We start from the raw sequence: 26088 nt of genomic DNA, 5'->3' as shown, positions 1-26088 counted from the left end.
AAATAAGAGAATGGTGGAAAATAAAATTGTTGGACAAAAATCAGAGATAGAGGGTTTAAAACACCCTAGACGTTGCCATTTGCAAATGTGCATAAAAACTAGACAAAAAGGACATGAAATTGGAGAAAAAAGGGCTCACAAAAAAATCAAATGAAGGCCCAATAAAGCCAAAAAATTAGTCATTTTTTAGAGGAAGCTAGTTGCGCAGGCAGGGGAAAGGCAGATGGCGTGTGAGTTGCAAAAGAAAAGCCACCCAAAGAAGAAAAATATACAAAAACCATAGATGGATTTTAGAAAAATATCCCTGAAAACAAATTTTTGAACACACCCAAGCAAAGGATGTTGAAAATCTTGAGTCTAAAATTTTATGAAGAAATTAAAGATTTTCAATACCTATTTCGAAAAATAACTACAGAAATTTCAATAATGAAATTATTATTTTTTGAAAAAAAAAAAACACTCTGATACCATATAAGGCAAAATAATGAATGTGTTATTAAACAAAGATCATAAATGATCTATATATACAAGTATACACAAGAATGTTCTATAACGAACAAAGACAGAAATAAAAACATTCTGAAAAGAGAGAAAGTTTCTATATTGAACAGAGAGAGAATATGGAAACATAGAAGAGGAGTGACCATTAGAAATAGAAGTAAATCTACTAAAGAGAGAAATAAAAATAGAGAGATTTAATTCTAACACGGAGAAACTAGTGGCGGTGCATTGTGTTCTTAGACTTCAAGATCATCAAATTATAGATTATAGGCAAACTCTAGCACTATGGTGGAATATTGATACTAAAGATGTGGCCTAGGTTAACAAGGAGACACCACAAAGATTGATTGAGGTTCCATTAGTCGAGCTTGCCCTTCTTTCCATAGGCTATAACGAAGATGACTCTGATTCTAATGTAGAGTTAGCTGATCTAGATTAGGAGATGACGTTTTATGTATTTTAATTTTTATATTGAACATGAAACTATATGGTAGCACTAAGCCTTTCAGCATTTTGGTTTTATAAGTTAAAACGTATTTACATAGTTTTTGTTATCACATGCATATATGATACTGGCATTTCACAATTAATTTTGATTTTCAAATTTTGAATGCATATTATGTTTTGAAATCCCAAAATGTTGTAAACTTGTAGATTAAGGCTCTATGATGTTTAAAATCCATATTTTCATATAACTGTCATGTATATCTGCCAGATTTCCTTATCTATTTTAAAATTTCCTTATATTTTATATAGCGTCCCCCCTCCCATCCCTTGTTGCTCCAATTCCAGGAAATCAAGGTAACACTAGTTTGAATGCATTATTCAAATTATGAACAGACCAAGAAAACATATGCCAGCGATACTTGATTAAGTTATCGAATTTTCTAACTCAATATATTCATAATATTCAGATTTCCAAATCATAGTGTTGAATCTGTATATTTATAACAAAATACAATCTACATTATTTAAACCTTATAATGACTTGTTTCAGATCTGCATAATAATCAGTGCCAGTAATCTGTGTAAAATTTTTGAAATGAATTATATCAGAATGTATTTTTTTGCTTCAAAATGTATCATTTTCTTCTTTTCATCATCAAGCTGCACAGAAGAAAACATTTATTGAATCTTCTCTATCATAGTTTGAAAACTCAGACTCGGCAGCTCAAACTAGGACTCGAACTCCGGACTCGGCAAAGAGAAAACAAGAAAAAGAGTTTTAAGTTTGTTTTCTGAATTTCCCAAAAACTTGCGAGTCGTTGCTAAAAAATCACGAGTCCTTGACTTGGACTCGCCAAGGACTCAACTCAAGAGTCCATTACGAGTCAACTCAACCAGCCACAGGACAAGCAAGTCTTGGCAAGTCTGCCAAGTTTCCTAACTATGGTTTCCATCTAAGATACCCATTCGTTGCAGGAGACAAGGGACATAGAAGCGGAGGCAGACAAGCAGAGGCATGAGGAAGCCTTGTAGATGTCGTTTGGATGCATCCAAAGCTATAAGGCTTCGGGACGCATTCGGATGCCTACGAACGGCATCCAGACGCCTACGAATGGCATCCAGACGGCATTTGCAGGACATCTCGACACCTCCACAGGAAAGTAACTAGAAAACTATAAAAAAAACATTTTTGTAACTTAAATTTCATTTAAAACATGTGCCATTTTGGCTTATAATATCTTTTTTTTTTGGAAAAACCCTAAAACGGCCCTAATAGAGACCTTGAAAGTATTCAACCATCATTTTGTTTGCAGCTGGGTTTGCTCTTCTCATTTGGCTTCCATTTTGGCATTTTGAAGGCAACTTGATTATTTTTAAAGAGGAACAATTGTAGGGCGAGAGTTGGCTTCCACAAGTTCATTAAAACACTAAGAATCAAGCATTTTATCCCATTCTTGAGTGTTTCAATCAATTTTTTCAAGTTTGTGAAGAAAATTTTAAGTTTTTTCAAATTTTTTTAAAAGGAAATTGAGAAACAAGTTTAGATGTCTATTTGAATGGTTTTGTACCATTGTTTTTTACTTGTATGCTTGATATTCATAGTTTTTTTTGTTGATTTAAATTATTTAATTTCAATTTTTATAGAAAGAAACTACATTGTATTGTGCAAGAATGGCTGCCACCGATTGTCAGAGTTCAGTGGCTGGGCAAGGAGATAATTTCACAATTCATTTATGGTCTCCTCTATGGAGACATACAACAAGAATATCACAAGTTGCAGGTGGTGGCTCCTATATTTGGAGTTGTAATTAATATCAAAGTAACAAAGGAAAGCCTTTCAATAGCTCCTATTCTTGCGTAGAGCTTCATTTCATGGGCTCTGCTAGTAAAGATTTTGGAATGTGCAAAGGTGCAGATGGGAAGGGGATGTCTAATGCACAGATAGCTTCATTTGTAAAAGAACAAGAGGTTGTTGATCATTTGGTTAAAAGATCGAAAAAGAGTTATTATCAACCTCCTTCCTCAAAAAAGAGAAAAATGCAACCACCCGCTAAAATGGAACCAATTGTATCTTCCAAACAGGCATTCATGGAAGTACCTGTAGGAGAGAAGGATGAAGTAGAAAATTTTGCAGCAGCCCGAAAAAGAGGCCCACTGCACTCTGCATTTAAAATGGAGGCAAGAGACCATGTTGATGAAGCCATTGCACATTGCCTCTATGTTAATGGCCTTCCTTTCAACCTAGTAAGATCACCATATTGGAAGGAAATGATAAGAGCCATCAAAGAAGCACCAAATGATTACACAAGTCCTGGGTATGAAAAGGTCTGTATCACACTCTTGCAAAAGGAGTTTCTATAGAGAAAGCACTTCAACCCATTATAAATTCTTCGAAAACTTTGGGTATGACAATTGTGTCTGATGGTTGGAAAGATACAAGAAACAGGGCATTAATTAATGTGATTGCAATGTCCCCTAAAGGGGCAATGCTTCTAAGGCAATTGATTGTCAAGGGGAGGTGAAGGATTCACAATTCATCTCTAATATTCTCATTGAGGCCATAGATATGGTGGGTAGTGAGAATGTGGTCCCGGTTGTTACAGACAATGCCAAAAATTGTAGAGGGGTTGGTATTTGGTTAAAGGTCGGTATGACCATATTTTTTGGACACCATGCACAGTACACTCCCTCAACTTGATTATGCAACAAATTGGCACACAAATAGACTGGTTGAAGCAAATATGCGAAGAGGGAGAGGACATCCATTAGTTTGTGACTAACCACAACATGTCACAATCCATTTTTAGAACATATTCCTAATTTGAGTTACTGAAGGTAAATTAATTTTTGCAATTAATAAATTTCATGGATTTGTAATTTAGTTAATATTTATAATTTTATTGTCAATTGGCATATTGGCATATTGTTAACTTGCTTAGGTTGCTGAGACTCGTTTTGCATCTCATAGTATTGTTATGAGACAACTTCTCAAGGTGAAAGATGCTTTGAGCCAAATGGTCATTTGTCCTCAATGGGGTGCATGGAAGGCTTCAAATACAGGAAGAGCCCCAAAGATTAGGGGTATGATCTTGGATGAACGTTGGTTCATGTGCAATATGTATTGGATATCATCGAGCCCATCATGACTATGCTTTGCTTTGTCGATATAGATACACCTTGCTTGGGAGATGTGAATGATGGCATGGACACCATGGATGAGAAGGTAAAACATTCTATACAAGCACATGAAAGTGACCCTACAAAATGTCAAGCCTTGTGCAGTAAAGTAAAAGCAATAATTCTGCATCGTTGGGAGAAGATGACTACCCCATTGCACCTCCTTGCTTATGCTTTATCTCCGAGGTATTATAGCGAGGCGGTACTTTCTACGCCAGATAGAATTGCACCATATGCTGATGAAGAGGTTGTTAATGGGTGCTTGAAAGATTTTGCAAGAATCTTCCATCATAATGAGATGCATGGAAAGGTGAGGCTAGAATTTGGCTTATTATTTGCTTCCGGAGCAAATCTTACTCCAAATGCAATTAAGGACCAAAATAAAATGGAAGCAATCACATGGTGGTACATGTATGGTCAGCCATACAAGCATTTGCAACCTCTTGCAATTAAAATCCTCCGACAAGTAAGTTTTGATTTTTGTTTTCAAATTACAACATGTATTCTGTCATATTGTCATTTACTTTTTGTTTGTATGTTGAACTTTTAAAAATTAATTTTGTGAACACAATGCAGGTTGCAACTTCTTCTGCTGCAGAAAGGAATTGGAGTACATACTCCTATATCCATTTAGTGAAGCACAACCAATTCTGGTCAAAGAAAGAAGAAGACTTGGTCTACATTCATACCAACTTGCATCTTTTGTCAAAGGATGATGAATACATGGATGGGGCAGCCAAACTTTGGGGTGTACTCCCTGAGTGTGCAAACTTGGATGCAACACTTCATGATCTTACTATGATGATGGATGATGGTGATGATAGGTCCGTGACACATGGTGCATCTAGCGCAAGTGGAACCATTTTTGTTTCAAATGATATGGACTTTGCAGCGGTTGGAGATGAGAAGGATCCAGATTTTTTTGAGAATCCTTATGATTCCGATAAGTGAACATTGAATCATGAACAATTTAATTGACATGAAATATCTTGAATCTTGATCAATGGTGAAGTATAATATGAATAAATTAATAATGATACTATCAAATGATGTATGTTTGTATATTTCTAAGTTTCTAACTCTTATTTCTTGTAATTATAAGTTTCTTAAATTCTTTCATATATATTAATATTATATATAGATGTTTCCAAACGCATCCGTACCCAAAAAAAAATCCCACATCCTATATCGGCCTCTCGTATCTGCTTCCGATTCTATATCCGAATCAGTAACCTAGGTCTCCATCATAGGTTTGGGATCAGATCATTATATCAAGCTGTACACTCCTCTTCATAATGTAAATTGAAATCTTGATGATAGTTCTGAGAAATATTGTTCTTGATCAGATTGATCATAATAGGTCAATGCTTACTGTCAACAAGAATTTGTTGGAAAGTAATGATTGGCAAAGGCTGTGTAGAACAAATTGTTATATAAGTTTTCAACATAAATGGTATAGGAGCATCTAGGGTGTTATGAACTAAACCCTTATATTTTGGTTTGGAGACCTTTGTAGGGGTCCATACTTGTAATAAAGGGTGGTTGATAGCCCATTAGGTGGTTTGAGTCTAGTTTGATGTCATTTGATTCTGGTTTGGCCAATATTGTCTAAAATGTTGTTATGTTGTCAATATTGTCAAAGTTTCACTTAGGATGTAACAAAGGGTGTAGAGTTGAAGTTTGAATTTGGGAATATCTAAGGAGGTATAACATCCCATTCTACACCAGTAGGAAGAGAAAACCGATGAGTTGAAGTAAAGTTGCATGCAATGTGCAAATATTGCTCATGCAACATTTTGCAATTTTTCACATCTCGATCGAAAATCAATTATAGCGAGTTCCTTTCAGTTGGAAATAGAGGGGGAAGCATATATAAGGCTTCAAGACTAATTGATGTGGGATTGGAAGTCATTTTCGGCATTTTGGCAATACAAACAAGTGACAGTTTTCTGCATTTTCTTGCACAGTTACCTTGCAACTCATGTAAATATTGTAATGTGGATTAGTTTGAAGTTCTTTTTGGTACATTTAGATAGATTTCAATCAGTTCTTCCTTCTATACAGTTTATTCCTGTTTGTGTGAAGTTTTGGTGTGCCAGATTAAATTTTGTTTGAAACTGCCCTGTCACTGGTTGACTGAGGGTTTGTAGGAAAAACAAGCCCCTAACTCAAGATTCCACCATGGGCAATTAACGGCCATTGAGGAACTGCAAGTAGGGGTAATGTACTTTATTTTCCCTTTGGTAGTTTGCAGGACAGTCCTGTTAATAAATTTTACATGCAAGCCCTAGGAGAGCAGACAACATTGCCCAGCTAGGTTCTTGATTAACAGTCAATTTAACAAGCAGGAATGGATTCACATTTACCAGATAATGGTTGGAGAGTGTTGCCAAAATTCGGCGGAGGCCATGTGACTAGTTGAAACCACTGATTGAATCCATCTCATTATCCATGTACAAAAAACCTGACTCTCATACTTTGTATAAGCAAAATAGGCCTAAATTGGGTTTAGGGCATTGTATAACTAGTGGTACTTTACGACCCAGAAAATCTTTTAGGTCTCCCAAAAGGGTGCTCAAGATAGTCATTGGATTGGAGGGTCCTTTCGAGAAGTTTTGAGAAAAACCCTAAAAACTAAAAACAGAGGGCTAATTGAGACTTAGGCCTAGTAGGTTTCTTTTCAGTCTATTTTCATTTAGTGAACTTTGGACCCTAGAACTTGTCAATTTGAGTTGGAACCAATGTGAAGAGACATGCTAGGAGGCAATCCACTCTTGGTTAGGCCATGATGATCGTGGAGCAAGTTTTGGGATTGTAGGGGAGAAGCGGCTTGGAGGTAAGGAAATCTCACATAAATTGATTGGGATTTTCTAGGATTCAGTCTAGAGGAGTATGTTACCACCCTGAATCTTGAAGATACATGACCATAGTCCTAATAGAAGAGAAAAGAAAGTGAAGGCCTAGTCAAGACAGGCAAAAGCACAGGTGAATCCTAGAGCCTACCTATCAATAAGTCTGCTAGAAAGGAAGTTGAGGGCAGTAGGCTGATAGAATTGTTGTTTGTAAGTTCTTAGCTGTTTGAAGTTAGCCACCTCACTTGAGACAGTCTATTTAATCATTCCTTCATGTGTTTCATGTGTGCGGATGAAATGTGGATACAAAGGTGATAAAGTTTTATGCCTTGAAGAGTCTAAAATGAGAATTTTTTAATTGTCTAAAGAGTAATGTATATATTTTGAGAAACACTTGAAGTTGTAATAAAACAAATGCAGCCTGTTGGAAAGTGTTGAATGATTATGAATATTTTGTGTGCATTGTTTTTGGTGATAACATTCTGAAGAGGAACTTGCTGATTAAAGTCTGAAACTGATTTTCAAGGAAGACAAGTAACTGATTTTAAAGTGAGTCAGGTATATCAGAGACAAAATTTCTCTTAAATCTTTTTTAATAGTGCTCTGCTTTAAAATCGTTCTCAAATCTATACTTACAGCAAAGTCAGATTATCATTCTATCAAATCCATTGACAAATTCATTTCAGTGTGTGGAGAGATTGTTATTATTTCAGATTAAATTCAGGTTGCAAAGAGATTGTTATTATTCAAGATTGGATTTAGTTTGCAGAGGGAGTGTTATTATTTCACATTGATTCCAGTTTGCAGAAGGATAACTAGAATTGTTTTCACGAATCAGAAATCTGCTCAAAGTGTAAATGCTAAATTACTCATGTTGTAAGAAGAAATCACAGAATTTGTAATCAGTTGTACTTCATCTAATAGTCTTTGAGTTGGTGCTCTGAGAATTCTGAATTGGTGCTTAAATTATTGAGTTGTGATTTTGGATGAGTTGGTGCTCACATAAGGGCATTTGGTGACTCCTTGGGTTCGTGCCCTAAAATCTTGCAAATTCTTCAAGTGTGAGGCTGGATTAGGACCGTAGATCCTAGCAGCATTTCTCACCATGGTTTTTCCATCTTGGCATTCCACGTAAAACGTAAAAACCCGAATTGGTTTTAACTTATTAATTGTAATATCCCTTGCAAATATAATCACAATTTGCATTTATGAAGCTCAAAGAATATTATCAAACATTTAGCATACAATGTCTGAAACCACTGTTATGAATTTCCTCATTGTCTTCCTTGAGTTTGCAGGCTGCAAATGAGATTATTGAATGTTTCTTTTTGATGGACTTATTCTTGGCCCTCCAAATGCTGTATTTATTCTTCTCTTATCCAGTGCTGCCAAAGATGATTTTGTAGGAATTTGCCTTAGGGCAAATTTCACCCAAGAACTAAGAAATCAAACACAAGCACAACTGTAGACCAGAAAGGAGTATGATCAGAATAACAATGTATTCAATTCAATATGCATTAAAGTACACTAAGAGTGTCTGTCTATAAAAGCCTCTGAGATGCATCTAGAATGCCTAGGAATCAGCTACATGATAAGTCATACAAGCAGGCACATGTCCACCAAATATGGGTTATCCTCCATTAAGCACAAAAGTAAGTGTGATGATGAGAGGATAAACCTACAATGGTGTATCACACAAATCAACATTGTAGACAACATGTGCTAAAAAGGGAGTGCGAATAACTGTGTTGTCTACATGACAACTCAGTGAATGATGCAAACTCCAGTGTTGTAGACACCATGTGCTGAATTAGAGTTGTGTACTTCTGTGTTGTCAACATGACAACTCATAAAGGTGTGCAAATTCCTAAGTGTCTCACAAAAGAAATAATAAAATAATGCATTAACCTAAGTAAACTTAAGTGTAAATAGTAAATACGTATTTACACCAACACCTCTCCTTAAGTGCAACTTAGGGGAATGCCCTTAAGCTTACGAAAACTAGGATGAAATGCATGATGGGTCCCGACTACTAAGCCATGTTAGGTACCCATGTACATAATGACATGCAATCTCTCATAAAGCAAAGAAAGGGAAAACCTCATGGGAAAAACCCTACCCCAAAAAGAGAGATAAAAAGGCAAGATGCATGGACGGATGGAGTAATCAAGACCCCCCACATTATGACATACATCAAGTGTATACAATAGTGAAAAATGAAAAGAACAAGACCTCATAAGAGGAAAAAGTCTGACCCATAAGAAAGTAGAGGAAGAGAGACAAGGTAGCCCCCCCCCCCAAGTGAAGAATGCCGACCAGTGAGTGCTACTCCAAGGAAGAAGCTGGTCCATGAGTGCAGAATGATGTTCCTCCCCTTTGGAAGAAACAAAGGCAAAGGTACAATCCTGAAGATGTATGGTGGCCCTGAAACCTGCTCAAGTATCCCTATGTCGATGCAGAGGTTTGCCCCTTCCAACTATGCTGAAAAGAACAAATGCAGCTCAGGCAAAGATGTTTGTTGAACCTGTCCCAATGAGCCATCTATCTCCTCAACTGATAAAGAGACCTCTGACAATTGTTGTTCATAAGGATCCACAATCACGCCAACCTGTAAAGATTGATCATGTAGAGAATGGACATGAGGGTCAGAGTGAGCCCTCGCAACAACTGTAGAAGGATCATCTTCATCAATAAGAAGATCCAAATCATCAAGGTTGTCTCCCAAATCTATGGTGTGTGACTCCACGAACAAACCTGCAATGTCTGCCATGTAGTCATCTACTGAAGCTGGAGCTGGAAGACAATGTATACCCTATTGTGTTGGACCTATCACTGTGGCAATATATGCATGTGGACTATACTGATGATGTGACCTCTTGCTACATTTGTCGATAGAATCCGACGTGTTTGAATCTGTTGAAGCACTATTGCTGGTGTCACTATCAGTTTCCACTGTGTATGAAGTGCAGAGAGGATTAGAGGATAAGCTCGGTGAACTTTCCTCAAATTGTACATCCTTCTCCACAAAGATCTCATAAGTCTCTGGATTGATAAGTCTATAAGCCTTAATACCATCTTCATAACCGATGAAAGTACAAGGCCTAGGTGTTGGAGCCTTGCATCCCCTGGAAGATAGGTTTGCCCATGCTGGACAACCGAAGACTCTAAGGTGACTCACAACTAGTTTTCTACCGCACCATGCCTCAAAAGGAGTCTTCCCATCTAGGACATTATGAGGAGACCTGTTAAGTATGTGAGTAACACTACTAATGGCTTCAACTTCAAGTGTAGGATCAAGAGACTTGGCTTTTATCATGCAACTTGCCATGGTCTTAAGAGTTCTAATCCTCATAGCTGCAACATTTGTATTGTGCGGACTGAATGTTGGTGGATTCTGAAGATCAATTCCCTTAAGTTTGCAAAAGTCTATCTACTTTCATTGTCCATCTGTAGAACCTTGATGGCTTTCCTTGATTTTCGTTCCACTTAACTCTTAAAGGCTTGAAGCTTATCAACCGCTTCATTCTTGTGATGAAGAAAGTAGACACATGTGAATCGTGAAAAGTCAACAAAAGTAAGGATGTAGCGGCCTTGATTGACTAATGTCACTGCAAAAGGTCCTACTAAAACCATGTGAGCTAACTGAAGAACCAGTGGTGCTCTTGAAGACTTCCCTTTATCATACTTCTCCTCGAGATGCAAATCCACTAAACATGATGAACCCTCACCCTTAGAAAAGTTGATGTTAGGTAGACCTTTGACCATGTGTTTTGAGCAAAGTTGCTGAAGAGAGTGGAAGGCAAGATGACCAAACCGCTCATGCCATAGTTTGTTTTGTGAAGTAGAGTGAGTTAACAAGGCTTGAGAAGGAGACTTAGGCACAAAGTGGGAGAAGGAATAAAGCCTTTTGTCATGATTGACTTTCCCCACTGCAACCAATGAATCATCTCTAAGACTGCGAACCATCACTGAATCTGGAAGGAACTCAGCTTTATGACCATCTCCAAGGTGAGTAATTTGGTAAACTGAGAGGAGATTGGAGCTAAGGTTTCGAACGTAGAGAACATTTTTGAATTCCCCATTGTCCATTTCCACATGTCCTTTCCCTTCAACTTCAATTTTAGTATCATCTCCCACAAAGATGTGCGATACCTGTGACTGCTTCAATGAAGAAAAGTCTCCCTTTGAAGAACCCATATGATAGGAGACACCTAAGTCAAGTATCCATTCCAAAGAAGAACTTGAATTGGCCATAAGTGCTTGCCCTATTCCCTTTGAAGAGGTTGGAGTTGAATCCTTGGAAGTACCTGGCACTTGAATTTTGTTCTTCTTGAGTAGGTTTTCCAACTCATCGATTCTTTTAGTCTTGCAATGATGCTTGTCATGATTTGACTTTTTGCAATATGCACAAAAAAGTTTGTCCTTTTCACTACTTCCCTTCTTGTTGGAAGAAGAATTGTCTTGCTGTGAGGAGGATTGTTGTGTCTCAGATTGTGATTTCTGCTTCTACAGCTTTTTCTTGTTGTTGCTAGAACTTTTGCCTCCTTGACTTGATTGGTGCTCATCACTAGCCACGAATGCTTTGGTCTTTGATGATGTGAGAAGTCCCAAATCTATCAAGTGAGACTGTTCAACAATCAACATCTCTGCAAATGCATCAAATGTAGGCTTCTGGTGAGCACTTCCCATGGTCAACCTGTGAGTATTATAACTCGAAACAAAGGAAGCATACTCTGAAGGTGGCCTCTTCAAGATGTGATGAATCAACTTGTCATCCTTCATGGGATTTCCACAATCTTTAAGTAGTGCTCTATACTCATTGGCTTTGTTGATGTAATCTTGAATTTTGTCAAGATTCTTTGGATCCAAGAGAAGTAGATTGTCCTCAATCTGAAATCCATTTTCCTCATCCACCTTACCATACAATGATTCAAGTTTATCCCAAGTAGGTTTGGATTCCGTGAAACTGACAATGTGGAAGAAAATATCTCTATGTACATAACTCCTAATAATTCCTAAAGCCCAATTGTCTATAATTTGCCAATCAATGAGTTCTTTAGCATCGGTGAGTTTTGGAATTGTACCATCAACATAAAGATTTAGACCTTTTGCCATTAATCTACTCCATACAATATATTTCCATGTAGAATAATTGCGTGAAGTTAGAAGTGGACATTTAGGTGAACCCATGATGCAAAAATGAAAAGAGCACAAAAGAGAGACACAATACACAATACACACACCCCCTTTTCACTCAATTAAAAGATTCCCCCAAAAAAGATGCTTTTGGTACTTTATAAGTAGTGCGTGTACAATGGGCCACTTGTCAAAATGAACAAAGTGGACTTCTGACTTTGCTTTTTACAACTACCTTTTGAGGCCCAAATCTGCCACTAAGCACTATAACTCAGAGGTACAACAATTTTGAAAAGTAATCAAAATATTACAATGCAGAAAAAGCCCTAATTCTAAAAGTGAGATTTTTGTCCATACAACCCTAGAATCTGTCTGCAGATCTAGAAAGTAGACAAAAAATAACGCACTTTCAAAAAAAAGGAACCTATTTTAGTGTCTAGATGAGCATGTATGAAGTGTTTGAAGTTGCAAAATGCAGGATTGAACAGGTACAGTAACCAAAAAACACAATTTTTGAAAAATCCTTGCACCAAAACCAGAAAAGAACACCACTACTGAAAAGTTCAAGAAATTTTACCCAATTTCAAAAAAAAATTGCACCTGCTTTGGAGTCTAGATGACCAAGTTATGGCCTCGCAAAGTCAAGCTGCAAAATCAAAAAGCAATTTGAAGAGAGGTCTAGGCAAAAAACTACGTGCTTAAATTTGACAGTCAAACGATCGTCACAGCAGTTATAAAATGCCTTGATTTTGATGGTCAGACGACCGTCAAATTTAACCTCGTGTCCAGATGACGTCAACAAAAAATCAGCCTCTCAGGGTGATGTGGCACGCTAACTGAATGACACGTGTGTAGTACAAAAATGGTACAGACGACATGTGTCAGTCTGACGTGGTGAAGGTATTGCTGGCATGTACAACTGACATGGCGCTGAGTCGAATTTGCTAACGTGTCTATGTAGTCGACTCAACATTGAAGTGGTCGGGACCTACAGAGGTGGCAGTGAGTTGTCAGTGCTGCTGAGGTGTCAATCCTACGTAGCAGACTGCAGGCGTGGTGACAGGACGGGATCAAGCTGTTGACATGTGGTGTGCCGAAGTACAAGGTCACCAGAGATTCACGCAAAGTTGCCAGAAAATCTGTACGTCACCAAGGATTTTCAGATCGCCGCCGCAAGAGGGAACAGTGGCTGGGTTTTGAAGACGACGTCGAGAAATCTTTTCGGGGCCGAGAATCTTTAAACCTCGCCAAGATCAGAAGCTGTCGGAGCACCAGGCCAAGAGGGAAGGGCAAGCTACTGATGGGTGTGGGTTTAATCCCACATCCGCTATGCGGGTATGTAGAGTAGCATTTAAAAACAAAGGGCCACGGTTTGAAAGAAAACAAGGCAACCCGCCTGGGTAATATGCGTGTGCGCCGGTAGGTAAAGAACACTAGGATGTGTGCAAATCCGCCGAAACTTAGGCATTTGCCGGACTGTAATGTTGAAGCTCTCCGAAAAATAGGGTGCGGGACTAGGATCTGACTGCCCGGTACCTATACCAAAAAAAATTTATCTGCTACTCGACTGGGCAAAAAAAAATTTGAAATTGCAACCCGGGAAAAATGCAAAGATAACAAAATTATAGATCCGAAAAATAATTAATTAGATCTGCAAAATGACCATACCCGAGTTGCAAATCAGGGCCTCTAGGTGCTGATTTGCAAAAAAAATTGCCTCACGATCGACGTGGGGCCAAAGTAGCCGAATTTATAGTCGATTTGCACCGAATCAACATTTCGGATGCAATGGCGAGGTCCGTTTTGGTTGGAGACGCTCCCAATTTCTGTGGTACTCCAGATTTGGGCCGAGGTGCTGAAGCAACAATGGTCTCGAACGGCTATGTGAAAAGAAATTCTCCAAGCTCTAGTACCATGTAAAAATGTCTTAAGGCAAATTTCACCCAAGAACTAAGAACTCAAACACAAGCACAACTGTAGACCAGAAAGGAGTATGATCAGAATAACAATGTATTCGATTCAATATGCATTAAAGTACACTAGGAGTGTCTGTATATAAAGGTCTCTAAGATGCATCTAGAATGCCTAGGAATCAGCTACATGATAAGTCATACAACCAAGCACATGTCCACCAGATAAGGGTTATCCTCCATTAAGCATAGAAATAAGTGCGATGATGAGAGGATAAGCCTACAATGGTGTATCACGCAAATCAATGTTGTAGACAACATGTGCTAAAAAGGGAGTGCGAATAACTATGTTGTCTACATGACAACTCAGTGAATGATGCAAACTCTAGTGTTGTAGACACCATGTGCTGAATTAGAGTTGCGTACTTCTGTGTTGTCAACATGACAACTCATAAAGGTGCGCAAACTCCTAAGTGTCTCACAAAATAAATAATAAAATAATGCATTAACCTAAGTAAACTTAAGTAAGTGTAAATAGTAAATACGTATTTACACCAACAGATTTTCTTTTTTTTATTGTGCCTTCCAAATGAAAATCGCAGCATATAGGTGCGACCAGCAACCAAGATATATGGCAAGCCTTTGCAAAACTGAATCACTTAGAGAAGCAAGCTAATGACTGAAGGAAATTGCTAACACAATAATCTCACTCTGCCAATTGAAACCCCCCTAAAGATCTGCTCTGAATGTGCATGAAACTTCATCAATTTAGCTCAATTAGAACTCCTTAATGAAGCTCTCTTGAATGCCAAATTCACTAGATGTTCAACTCAAATGGCTACAACACTGAAGATTTTCTGTTCTCCAATTGTTGTTGAAAGCATGAAATCCTCGATGTCTTCTCCCAAAGCAAGTTCAAAGAAAATAGATGAATAAAAATGATAATCCAACTTCTCTTTTTTTCCATGCTTATAAATTCTCCATAAGAAATTTGACCTCTCCTAAAAAGGCACTTTTAATCATTTATATGAAATATTATTTCATTTTCTCCTTACTGAATAAACTTTGGGTTAACTAAAAAGCATAGTTGCACAGGTATGCATACCCAGACCCCTAGGACGTGTACTGGGTACTGGGACACGTTTCCCATTCCAGGTACGTACCCTGGAGGGGAAACACCACATCAGCACTTGTTAATTTTTTGGAGACAGAGCAGTTAAAAATATTCCATGTTGGATTTTTGTTTGTGTATCAGTTTGATGTTTACGAAGCATTATTTTATATGTAATCAGTTTGAAACTTTGATACAATATTGTCAATTGATTATAATAAATTACTAAACTTTATTACTATTCACGTTAGAGGTTAATATTTATCATTTGCAATATGTTGTTAAATGATTTAAGATCTTGTTCATATTTAAAGTCTTCCTTCTCTGTTATGCATTCAGATTCAAAACATATAGGATTTCTGATTTTTTTTATTTCCATATATAAAATTTATGTTCTTTCAAATGTATTCCAAATTTGAAACTAAAATAGTGAAAACTTACACATCTACAAACATATCACTATTCTTGAAAACTCTAAATATCAGGACTCATATTTTCAAGTTTTCTATAAAATATTAAAATTATAATAAAAAAACTTGCCATACAGGTTACCCCATCCCCTGTTTTGGAAAATTGTCATTCCCATACCCGTGCCCATACTCAAAGTACCCGCATACCCCTGTCCCCATGCAACTATGCTAAAAAGGTACTTTTATCCTAGCAGCATTTTTCACCATGGTTTTTCCAACCTGGCCTTCCACGTAAAATATAAGAACCCCAATTGATTCTAGCTTAATAACTGTAATATCCCTTTCAAAATTAATCACAATTTGTAGTTATGAAGCTCAAGGAATATTATCAAACATTTAGCATACAATGTCTGAAACCGCTGTTATGAATTTCCTGGTATTCTTTGAGTTTGTAGGCTGCAAATGATGTCATTGAATGCTTGTAACAGCTTAACGTTGTTATAGAAATGATAAACTAGCTGTTTCAGACACTGACAAACATGTAAATGACTGAAATTAACTACTACAGCTAGTTGGCATAAAGACAAACACTTGCTATGCATCCCAATGTACACCTACAGCCACTAGGCACTTAAGCAAACAGTTGGCATACAAGCCATATGCTGATGATAAACTAAATACAAATAACCATGAAGCTTCAATTGAAATGCAACACAAGATACATGGCAATGTAATAAACAATTATCTGAAATGTCTTTATTGGAACGTAGCAAACAGCAATGGTAATAAGTTAATAACAAATGTGGAACCTATTAAACAGCAGCAACCAAAGACTTAATTGTTTATTTTTGATAGACTTATTCTTGGCCTTCCAAATGCTGTGTTTATTCTTCTCTTATACCAGTACTGGCAAAGATGATTTCCTTTGATTTTATTGTGCTTTCCAAATGAAAATCGCACCGACCAGCATTGAGGATATCCGGCAAGCCTTTGTAGCACACGGAATAGCTTAAAGAAGTAAGCTAATGACTGAAGGAAATCACCAACACAATAATCTAACTCTGCCAATTGAAAACCCCCTTTGAATCTGCTCTGAATGTCCACAAAACTTCATCAGTTTAGCTCAATTAGAACTCCTAAATGAAGCTCTTTTGAATGCCAAATTTACTAGATATTTCACCAACTCAAATGGCCGCAACACTGAAACTTTTCTGTTCTCCAATTGCTGTTGAAAGCATAAAACTCTCAGTCTCTTCTCCCAAACCAAGTTCAAAGAAAATAGATGCTTAACAATGACAATCCAACATCTCTCTTTTTCCACGCTTATATTTTTCTCCATAAGAAATTTGAACCTCTCCTAAAAAGGCACTTTTAATCATTTAAATGAAATATTATTTCATTTGCTCCTTACTGAATAAACTTTGGGTTATGTGTCGAATAATTATGTAATACTCTCTACCCACCACCCTAATGATGATGAAAATGACCCTTTCTTTATGAAATAATAACTTATAACATTAAATGGCCTCACAATAAAATTTATTAATAAAGTCTAATCAAATAAGTATAAATCCATGATTCTATCTGCACCGGGAAGTTGACCATTTTTTTTTTGTCCAACCCAGCTACTTACCAAAAATAGGAAACTAACCCAAAACGAAGTCCATTTTGAACCAAATGAAGACCAAACTAGAACATGGTAAATTTTGGAGAAGACAATAACCTCCAATAACTAAGCTTCTATAATGTACAAATTTTCCCTAACATCGGAGTTTGAGGGATTAGCCTATCATTGTGATCCTTGTAAGCTAATTATTATCGATAAAGGGTCTTCTGAGCAGACGCTCGGTTATGGGAGGGTCTAGTCTTCTTCAGAATTCAATATGATCCAATTTGGTATTCGTTTGGCTCAAATTGGACTTCAATTGGGTTTGTTTCATGTACTCACTATTTATGGAAAGTTTGGTGAAGATTGAGAGGGACCCTTTCTAATTTTGGAGAGTGCATTTGGTCACGGGGGAAAATAATAGGTGTGACTCCCATTTCAGATTGTATGTTAAAAGAAAATGTATTTTGGGAGTTATTATTATTTTAGTGTTCAAATTATTATTAAATCCGAAATCATAAAATGGCTTATAATAAAGTTATAATTTCACTTAAGTTGACGGTTCAATCATCATTGGAAGGGGCCATATATTTATTTAATTCATGAAAGCCTATGCCAAGGTATTAATTAAAAAGTGCATGGAGTAATTATATTTCAAAATTCAAATATGCAACCAGAAAGTAAAATTTGCATTTAAGTGAGAAGTGTATGGGAGAAGCTAATTAGCCTTGGTGGTTGAAGAAGATTTTGGCCCTAATTGTTATAAAAGAAAGCCTCTAGATTTGATTTATTCATCCTAATGTATTTTGATATTTTGTGCTGAGAAGTATCAAGAATTTGAGCATTTTTGCTACTAAGAAAATGGTGAATTCTTTTGGTAGAGTTTGCACTTTGAGTTGGTGATTATTATGCCAATGAATCGTGTCTCGATCTGATTTCTACATTGCAGATCGATCAAGAGTTTGGAAGGCAAATTTGTGCAAGAGGTAGATTTAATATCACTACTATCTATTTGGTACATAGACAGCTCACAGGTTTGATCATACTGCTACGTCTAATGGTCAAATTTAATGATTATATGGCTGCCACAATCAGTAGCATTTATCTTTTCTAAGGCAGAATTGGGAATTCAAGCAGCTTTGTTTTGTATACTGCTGCATCCAAGTGTGAGCCAAGTGTGAGCTAGGGTACTTGTCTTAGTTGGCAACTTCAGAATTCTTCTCCAACATCCACACTACGGGACAAGAACTAGTTGCAGCAAGGCGCTAATGTCAACATTCTAAACTGAAGTGAATGGTGTAACTTTTCTGGTGTAACCTTTGAGTCTTCGATCAGTTATCTTTGGAGTGCTTCTCAGTTGCTTGTATAAGACTAAGGTGATTATGTAATTTGTTGTTGGTGATGTCATGTTATGTCATGTTTTGGTATATGTGTACTTGATTTGGATCAGTCTTGTTAGGATGATTGTATTGGTGAAATCTATGATTTTGATCAGTGATATTTCAGTGCTTTCCAATTGCTTGTTTAAGAACTGATGTGTATTTTATGGTTGTATGAGACCTGTTTTTGCTGAACTTAGGGTAGGTTATTTGTATGTCATGTTGGGAAGTGGCTTGCAATGTAGATTGAAGCCCTAAGTGGTTGCCTGGGTAACCCATTGTAGGTTGTTTTAATAAGTGATAACATTTCATTAAATGGGTTTAAAATGAATTAATAAGATATCGGTGCCACATAAAGTCACTAGGGGGCCATAGTCCTAAGAGACTGCCAGAGTAACCTTAGAGTTGACTTGTTAGTATGCCTTGTCTATACAAAAAGATATTGATGCCACATAGTGATACTAGGGGGCCAGAGTCCATAGATGCTGCTAAGGTAACCTTAGAGTTGGCTCATGCGATGACACTTGCCCACTTAGATAGTAAATTTCCTACATGACTTGTTGCCTCTGGGATTAGTTGATACTTGTGTCTTGGTACCCTTTGAGATAGTTTGCTTTCAGGTGTTTCCTTGACCTAGATGTTGGTTATAACTTGTGATTTGATATCTATATGGGACTTGAGTTTATCTCCTCAGCATGGTGGGAGTGGGCCATTTAGGTTCCACGAGGTCAAGTAGTACATTTTTATTATACCATTGAGATTCAACCGTTTGATGCCGTTGCTAGATGTGCTTGTGCAGATGTTCCTTTCTATTTGATCTTATATTTCTGTTGGATGGGTTATACCTTGTCATATTGTATTTGATTATTAGAGATCTTATGAGATGTATATTATTGATGATGTATATTCTTTCAACCTTTCATACCCTGTGACTTGTACAGTAGATGATTGTGCATTCTGATTATTGCCAAGTGGCATCTTGTATAATTGTATATTGTTTAAGTGAATTCATACTTGTACTTATTCCCTGATGTGGATTTTGGTTATGTATTAGATTTAATATTAATAAACTTAAATGTGATTTAACCTCGTGGGACCCTTAAGAGATGTAATTTGTTTATGATGGTTGTATGTATGTGAGTTATTGCTTCCGCTATTTTATCTCTTGCGTCCACTATGTTATCTTTTGTTGTTTATTATCTTTAAAAAAAAAAATGTTTGGCAAACTTAGTGAAACCTTTAGGTTTATTTCATTTGGGTTCCCTAACAGGACATTAAGAACTCACAAAACAATTCTCCTACCAAAAACCCTCTTCTTGGAAATTCGCTCCTCCAAATCTTAATGTGGAGAAATGAACTCTAATTTCCTAATAAAGAGCTTTCCCCAAAATTAGGGCTTCGATTGTGCAATCATGCAAAAAATCATTTTTCCTTTATTATATTATTATTTTAGTTTCATGTGCAAGCTTTGCAATTTAATTAAAATATATTTATTAAATCAATGATTTCTCTCCCTTATTAAATCATGAGACGTTTCTAAAATAATATATTTTATTAATTCAACTAATAATATTATTTAGAGTTTATTATAGAAATAAAACTCTTAAATAATTATTATTAAATTAAATTTTAATAAATACAAACACGCCAAAATTATAACTTAAATAAAACAAAGAAACGTGAATCGGAATCGGATCGGAATCGGCAAGGTCGAATCGAATCGTGAATCGGCAATGAATCGGCAATGAATCGGCGATGAATCGGCAAATTTGAAAAAACCCGTTAAATTTAAAGATTTTAACAATTTAAAACTTATTTCATGCACCCTTTATTGAATATAACTTAAGCACACTATAACATCATCAAATAGAAGTTAAAACTTAACATACATAAACATGAAACATAAAATCCATCACATACGTAACTATGTTATCTAAGATTCTAAAATGTAAATTGTAGGCTAGCTGAAGTAAATAGAAATCAAATGATCATAATGATTTAAATCATAGAATGTATGTAAGATGATCCATAAGACATCAAATCATAAATTTATGTAAGAATCTAAGATGAAGATCCATGAAAGTTTGAAACTTTGAAACATATGTCTATCAATGATTCAGTATCAATATCTGTAAACAAAATATAAAAACAAGGCTCCAGCTCAAGCCTCAGGCTCATAGTCATCATCATCCTCAACATCATCCTCAAGCTCGGCTACAGCCTCAGCCTCAGCCTCTGAGTATCCAGTCTGCCTAGTAGTAAGGCGTCTAATGTAGGTCCTAGAGGACTGTCGAGCCATATCTCCCGCATATAAGATGGGCTCACGAATGTCGCTAGGGCCTGTGTCTGTGCGTGCACGTGTGCGTCTACCAATGCCTGAAGAACGTGCTCTAGCTGCCTCAGCCTCTATATCCACCTGGTCAATCCACGCACGGTCTTCCTCAATGAAGACTAGATCTACAACCTCTGTGAGCCACTCTGATTCTGGATCAATCTCCTCCAGAATGATCGGAGAGGAGTCAGTGCCCAAAATCTGTCTGATCCTAAGACGGAGGTTGTAATGAACGAAGACAAGATCATTCAACCTCTGCACTGTCAACCTGTTTCTCCTCTTCGAGTGGATGTGCTCGAACATGGACCAACTGCGCTCACATCCAGAAGCGCTGCTTGGCTGACTCAGAATACGAATGGCAATTTTTTGAAGTTTTGGGGTTGTGGCCCCAAACATTTGCCACCATCTATCTGAAATAAGGGAAAATAAAAATAATTAGTCTCATTTACAAATTACAAATTACAAGTTAACTCTAAAATTACATAATCAACTTTAAGTTTAGAATCTAGATTCATGAACATTGAATATATTATTTAATTTTTACCTGGCTGTATTGTTTCCCGAGCATCTATGGCTACCCTGCTAGAGAAAAGTGGCCCTTCTTTATTATTGAACTTATCAAGCTCAATAATTGCAGCACTGCTATCCTCATCAGTACTCAACCTCTGGATCACTGTATATAATCCGGTGAGAACCTCCTCATCCGCCTTGAAGTTAGGACGGAAACGAAATGCCGAATTCAAAAAGTAAGCTGCTGCATGGATGGGTCTGTGGAGCTGATTCTGCCATCTCCTATCAATGATGTCCCAAATAGGGGCATACTTCTCCTGCACTCCTGCATACTGAGCTTTAATGGCCTCCTTGGCCCTATCCATGCCCTCATATATGTAGCCCATAGAGGGCTTCTCCCCATCAGCAGTTCGTAGGAGAGATACAAGAGGCTCAGTGGCCTACATATAAAGTAAAACAAAAATTTGAGTCAAAACTTAAACATAGAATAATTCAATAATATAAGGTAAAACTAAATCATTAAACAATTAGCATAGTAAACTGTAAAATATTAAATGTTAAATTGCAATAAAATTACCTTAAGTATTTCTCTAGCAGGTTTCCAAAAACCATCATCATCAAATATGCAATCCACCACATCTATCCCTGCAGTGGTCGTAGCATAGGAAGATGAAATCCACTCCCGCCCAACAAACATGCTCCTCAAATCATCCCTTGATGTCAACAAGGACTGCAAGGTGATGAAATTCGAGGCAAACCTCGTGATCCCTGGACGAGCTAACTCTTTGTCTCCTGTGTACTTCCTCATTGTGCTAAGGACAAATGAATGATTATAAATAAACTTACATATGTTTTTTGCCCTTTCCACACATGACTTGACCCACTCAAGTTTGCCAATTTCCTCCAACATGAGGTCAAGGCAGTGTGCTGCACAAGGGGACCAAAATATGGTGGGGTGCCTCTCCATCAAAAGTTTGCCTACAACAATTTTAAGATAATTAGAAATTCAAATTTCAAACATGTTAGAACTTAGAACTTAGGAAACTTAGAAATTCTAAGTTAGAATTAGAAAAAGTTCAAAATTCAAATAAATTTATTTTCAAAACTTAAAAAGTTAAAAGTTTACCTGCAGCAACATAACTTGCTGCATTATCCGTCACCACTTGCACCACATGTTGTTCCCCCACCTCTGCTATAACTTCCTCAATAACCTCACATAAGTATGTGGCGGTTTTTACATGAGCAGAAGCATCAATGGATTTGAGGAACATCGTATATCCTACAAGTAACAAAACAACGAATTATAATTACTATTAGCAATCAACAAATCAAAATTTGAAATAGTCAATCACGATTCAAAATTATGTATGTAGGAAAGTAGAATGATCAATCACCTCCACAGGATACAAGAAAATTGAGGAGTGTTCTTCCCCTCCTATCTGTCCAACCATCAGTCATGATGGTGCAACCCTTTTCGATCCACTCCTTTCGGTTGTCCTCAAGCTCATGCCTCATATCCTCAACCATTTCCTCCAGGAGGTATCCACTCAACTCAGCCTCAGTTGGGGCTTTAAACCCCGGACCACAAATGGCAACTGCATCTATCATGTTCTGCCAATAAGGAGTCCTGTCACAAATAGATAATGATATTGATTAGAAATTTAGATGTCAAAAACTAAAATCATAAAACAAGTAGATATAATTAAAGTTTTACTTTTACTTTTAACTTTAACTTTGAAGATAACAAAGAAAAAAGAATCAATTACCTGGCTGCAATAAATGGAATGTTGCAAAAGTACCAGAATTTGCAAATCTCTTTTCTGGCAGCATCATGAATCTCCTTGTTCAAACCCATGCCCTCAAGCGTGGGTTGGGAGCCAGGAGTAGTGCGGGGCACAAAGTAACTATCCATTCTGCTTTTCCGCACTCTAGGCCGCAATAGGTTGGTGTTGGACTCTGTCTCAGTATGAGACCGACTACCACTAACACTCACATGAGCACTAGCACTAGGATGAAAAGGAGGCCTAGAAGAACCCTCCCCAACACAACCTACGGATGCGGAAGCTGATGCAGATGCACTTGCAGATGTAGATGCGGTTGCGGATGTGGGAGCACGGGAGCCAATACCTCTTAACCCTTCAAGTTGCATTTTCTTAGTCAACTTGTCTTGTTCAATTTTTTCTAATGCCACTAAACAAGAGCGTTTTGCCTCAGCGGTTTGTTGAGTGCAAACTGTGACATCATGGCCAGGTATGCCAGCAATGTGGTATTTCAATCTATAGATACCTCCCGAATTTATTTTTTCTTTGCAAAATATACATTTTGTTTGATATTTGGTTCTCCTAGGAAACTCTTCATTATATTTCCAGCATTCATCTTTTTTACCCATTGTGAAAATTGGAAAATGAAAGCAAAGGGCTGCTGCAATAAAAAATTCATGTAAAAAATCAAAGTTTGCAACTAATAAACAAAAACTACAAAACAACAAACCCTAGTTTGCAATTTAGTAAAACTAAAAATAAAAAACATTCAAGATTTGCAAATGAACACTAAAAAAATTTAACAAAAAATGCATACTACACTAACATGCAAAAAAAAAACCAACACTTACCTCTTGCAAATGAGTTGAGGAGTGTTGATATTGACTCCTTAATGCTCCCAATGCAATTTATGGCCTCCCCAAATGGACTTCTGATCTCTTTGGTGCTCTTCCTTCTTGCCGGTTGGAAACCTATGGATTCTCTTTTCTCTTCTTCTCTCTCACTCTTCCTCTCTTCTACTCATACTAAGCAAATAGAAGGCTCTTTGGGGTTATAACAAAGAGGAAAGTCAACTTAGAAAGCAAATAAAACATGTGTTTTTTTAAAAAAATTGAACTTTCTATCCTTGCTGCCGCGGCCGATTTCTGGCGATACCCGATGGCGATTCTGGCGATTTTTTCCATGAATCGCCGATTTTGGCGATTCAGGCGATTCATGCGAAAAAATCGCCACCAGCGATTTCCGATTCCAAAAAAATCGGGAGCCATGAATCTTATCGCGATTTCGGCGATTTCGGCGATTTCATGGCGATTTTTGGAACTATGAAATAAAATCTTTAAATTTAATTCTTTTATTTAATTAATTAAATATAATTAAATATTGAATTTTCTTTATAAAATTTTCATTAAATTAAATCATTAAATTATATTTTAATTTGATTTAATTATAACAGAAAATCACAATAGACCCACAAGACTAAATATGACAACTCAACTAAAGACAAAGAACATAATCAAACTCCAGAGTCAAAATCATGAATTCACATCACTTGACGAATTTGGACAAGTAAACAACTCAGACACTTGTCCTGCTTTCTAGGACAATTGGCTTAGGTTAGGATTTGGACTCAAGAGTTACTTCTCCACTTATACCATTGAGATAGTGCGATAGGGTACGCTTATCCTAGCAATTCAGGGATGTCGATACCCAATACCTGCAATCTGCATAAAATCCGAGCATGTACATACACATTCTAAACTAAACAGGCAATGGCGAGGAGTGGTACATCATGTGGATCTCGACTAGCAAGTGACTATGACTCCCTCCCTCAACCACATCAAAAACGTCAAACATAAAAAAAACATACACGTACACCATACACATGCAAGTATGGGGTAAGTAACCATGGAACTGCATATAAATCATTCATCTAACTAATCATCATGAGATACAGAAATCACTAAATGAACATACATATATCATCATTGAAAGCATAAACATAAACACATGAAATAACTAAGTAACTCATCAGATAAATCAACTAAGTATGAAATGACATAATCAAATCCAATAACCAAGTACCGATAATCATAAAACACAATCAGAAAACTGACCTAAAAGAATCCGGCAATACAAATTTGAAAAGTCAACTAGGGGTAGGCATTACATTCTACAACTGTTAAGTTCTTTGAAAATTCTGAAAATGAAATGTGTGCATAATATTTGCAAAATCTTATTCATTGAGTAAAGTAGATGAGCTAGTTGTGATGGTATTTTAATTTCATGCATTGTTATCTTTCAAAAATTCTATTAAGAACCAAATAAAAAAATATATATTAAAAAACACAAAAAAAAGATTGCAAACTTTTCAAAAGAAAAAAAGCAATCTACCAGCAGGGCTCTTTACAGCCTCTGCCTCATAAGACCCTCTATCTATCCACAATAATTAGCCTATGAGGGTCACAATAATAGGCTAGCCTCTCAAACTTTGATGCTCCTGAAAATGGGGACATTACATAAAATCTTGTGCATTGTTTCTTGTGTGGTTGCATCTCTCTTGCTTTCAGTATTCACTTACATTTAGATTTTAATTTAAAGTTTAATAACTTTAAATTCGATTGAAGTTCAAAAATTTGTATATACTATTGATTCGCCCACCTCCCACCCCCTCTCTTTAGTAGAATTGTGTTCTACAATCGGTAGCACATCTTTTTCTTCATAATGCTTTAGTATTCTCTCAAGCTGTAGTACCAATTTTCTTGGCTACATAAACACGATTACCTTGATGTTTATATGTAGGCCAATATTGTACCAAGATGTCCAATTTTTATGACATCAAAATCTTGGTCATTGTGATCTTGTCTGCTTTTTTCTGATATTACGCATATCTATCCTAAATTGTATTGTGCCTATCTTCTAGTTCAACTTAATATATATATATATATATATATATATAT

General features: G+C 36.7%; 2 protein-coding genes across 2 annotated transcripts in view; both read right to left on the bottom strand.

Annotated features, from left to right (window-relative positions):
* The window catches only part of LOC149578801 (uncharacterized), a 120553-nt gene that overhangs the window by 9348 nt on the left and 85117 nt on the right, over positions 1–26088 (bottom strand). The gene's annotated exons all lie outside the window — the stretch shown is intronic.
* Positions 20500–23797, bottom strand: LOC149578802 (uncharacterized). Its single transcript, XM_089831669.1, has 6 exons — positions 23138–23797; positions 22766–22998; positions 22498–22650; positions 21949–22349; positions 21406–21811; positions 20500–21271 (listed from the first exon to the last, which is right to left on the bottom strand). Exons 1-6 carry the CDS (start codon positions 23758–23760, stop codon positions 20691–20693), a joined length of 2397 nt encoding a protein of 798 aa, XP_089687795.1. The 5' UTR covers positions 23761–23797; the 3' UTR covers positions 20500–20690.

Source organism: Cupressus sempervirens, chromosome 1 (genome assembly GCF_028749045.1).
Source record: "Cupressus sempervirens isolate cs-2001-9-10 chromosome 1, ASM2874904v1, whole genome shotgun sequence".
NCBI lineage: Eukaryota > Viridiplantae > Streptophyta > Pinopsida > Cupressales > Cupressaceae > Cupressus > Cupressus sempervirens.
Note: the sequence above shows the minus strand (reverse complement) of the source record. Positions and strands in the feature narration are given on the sequence as shown.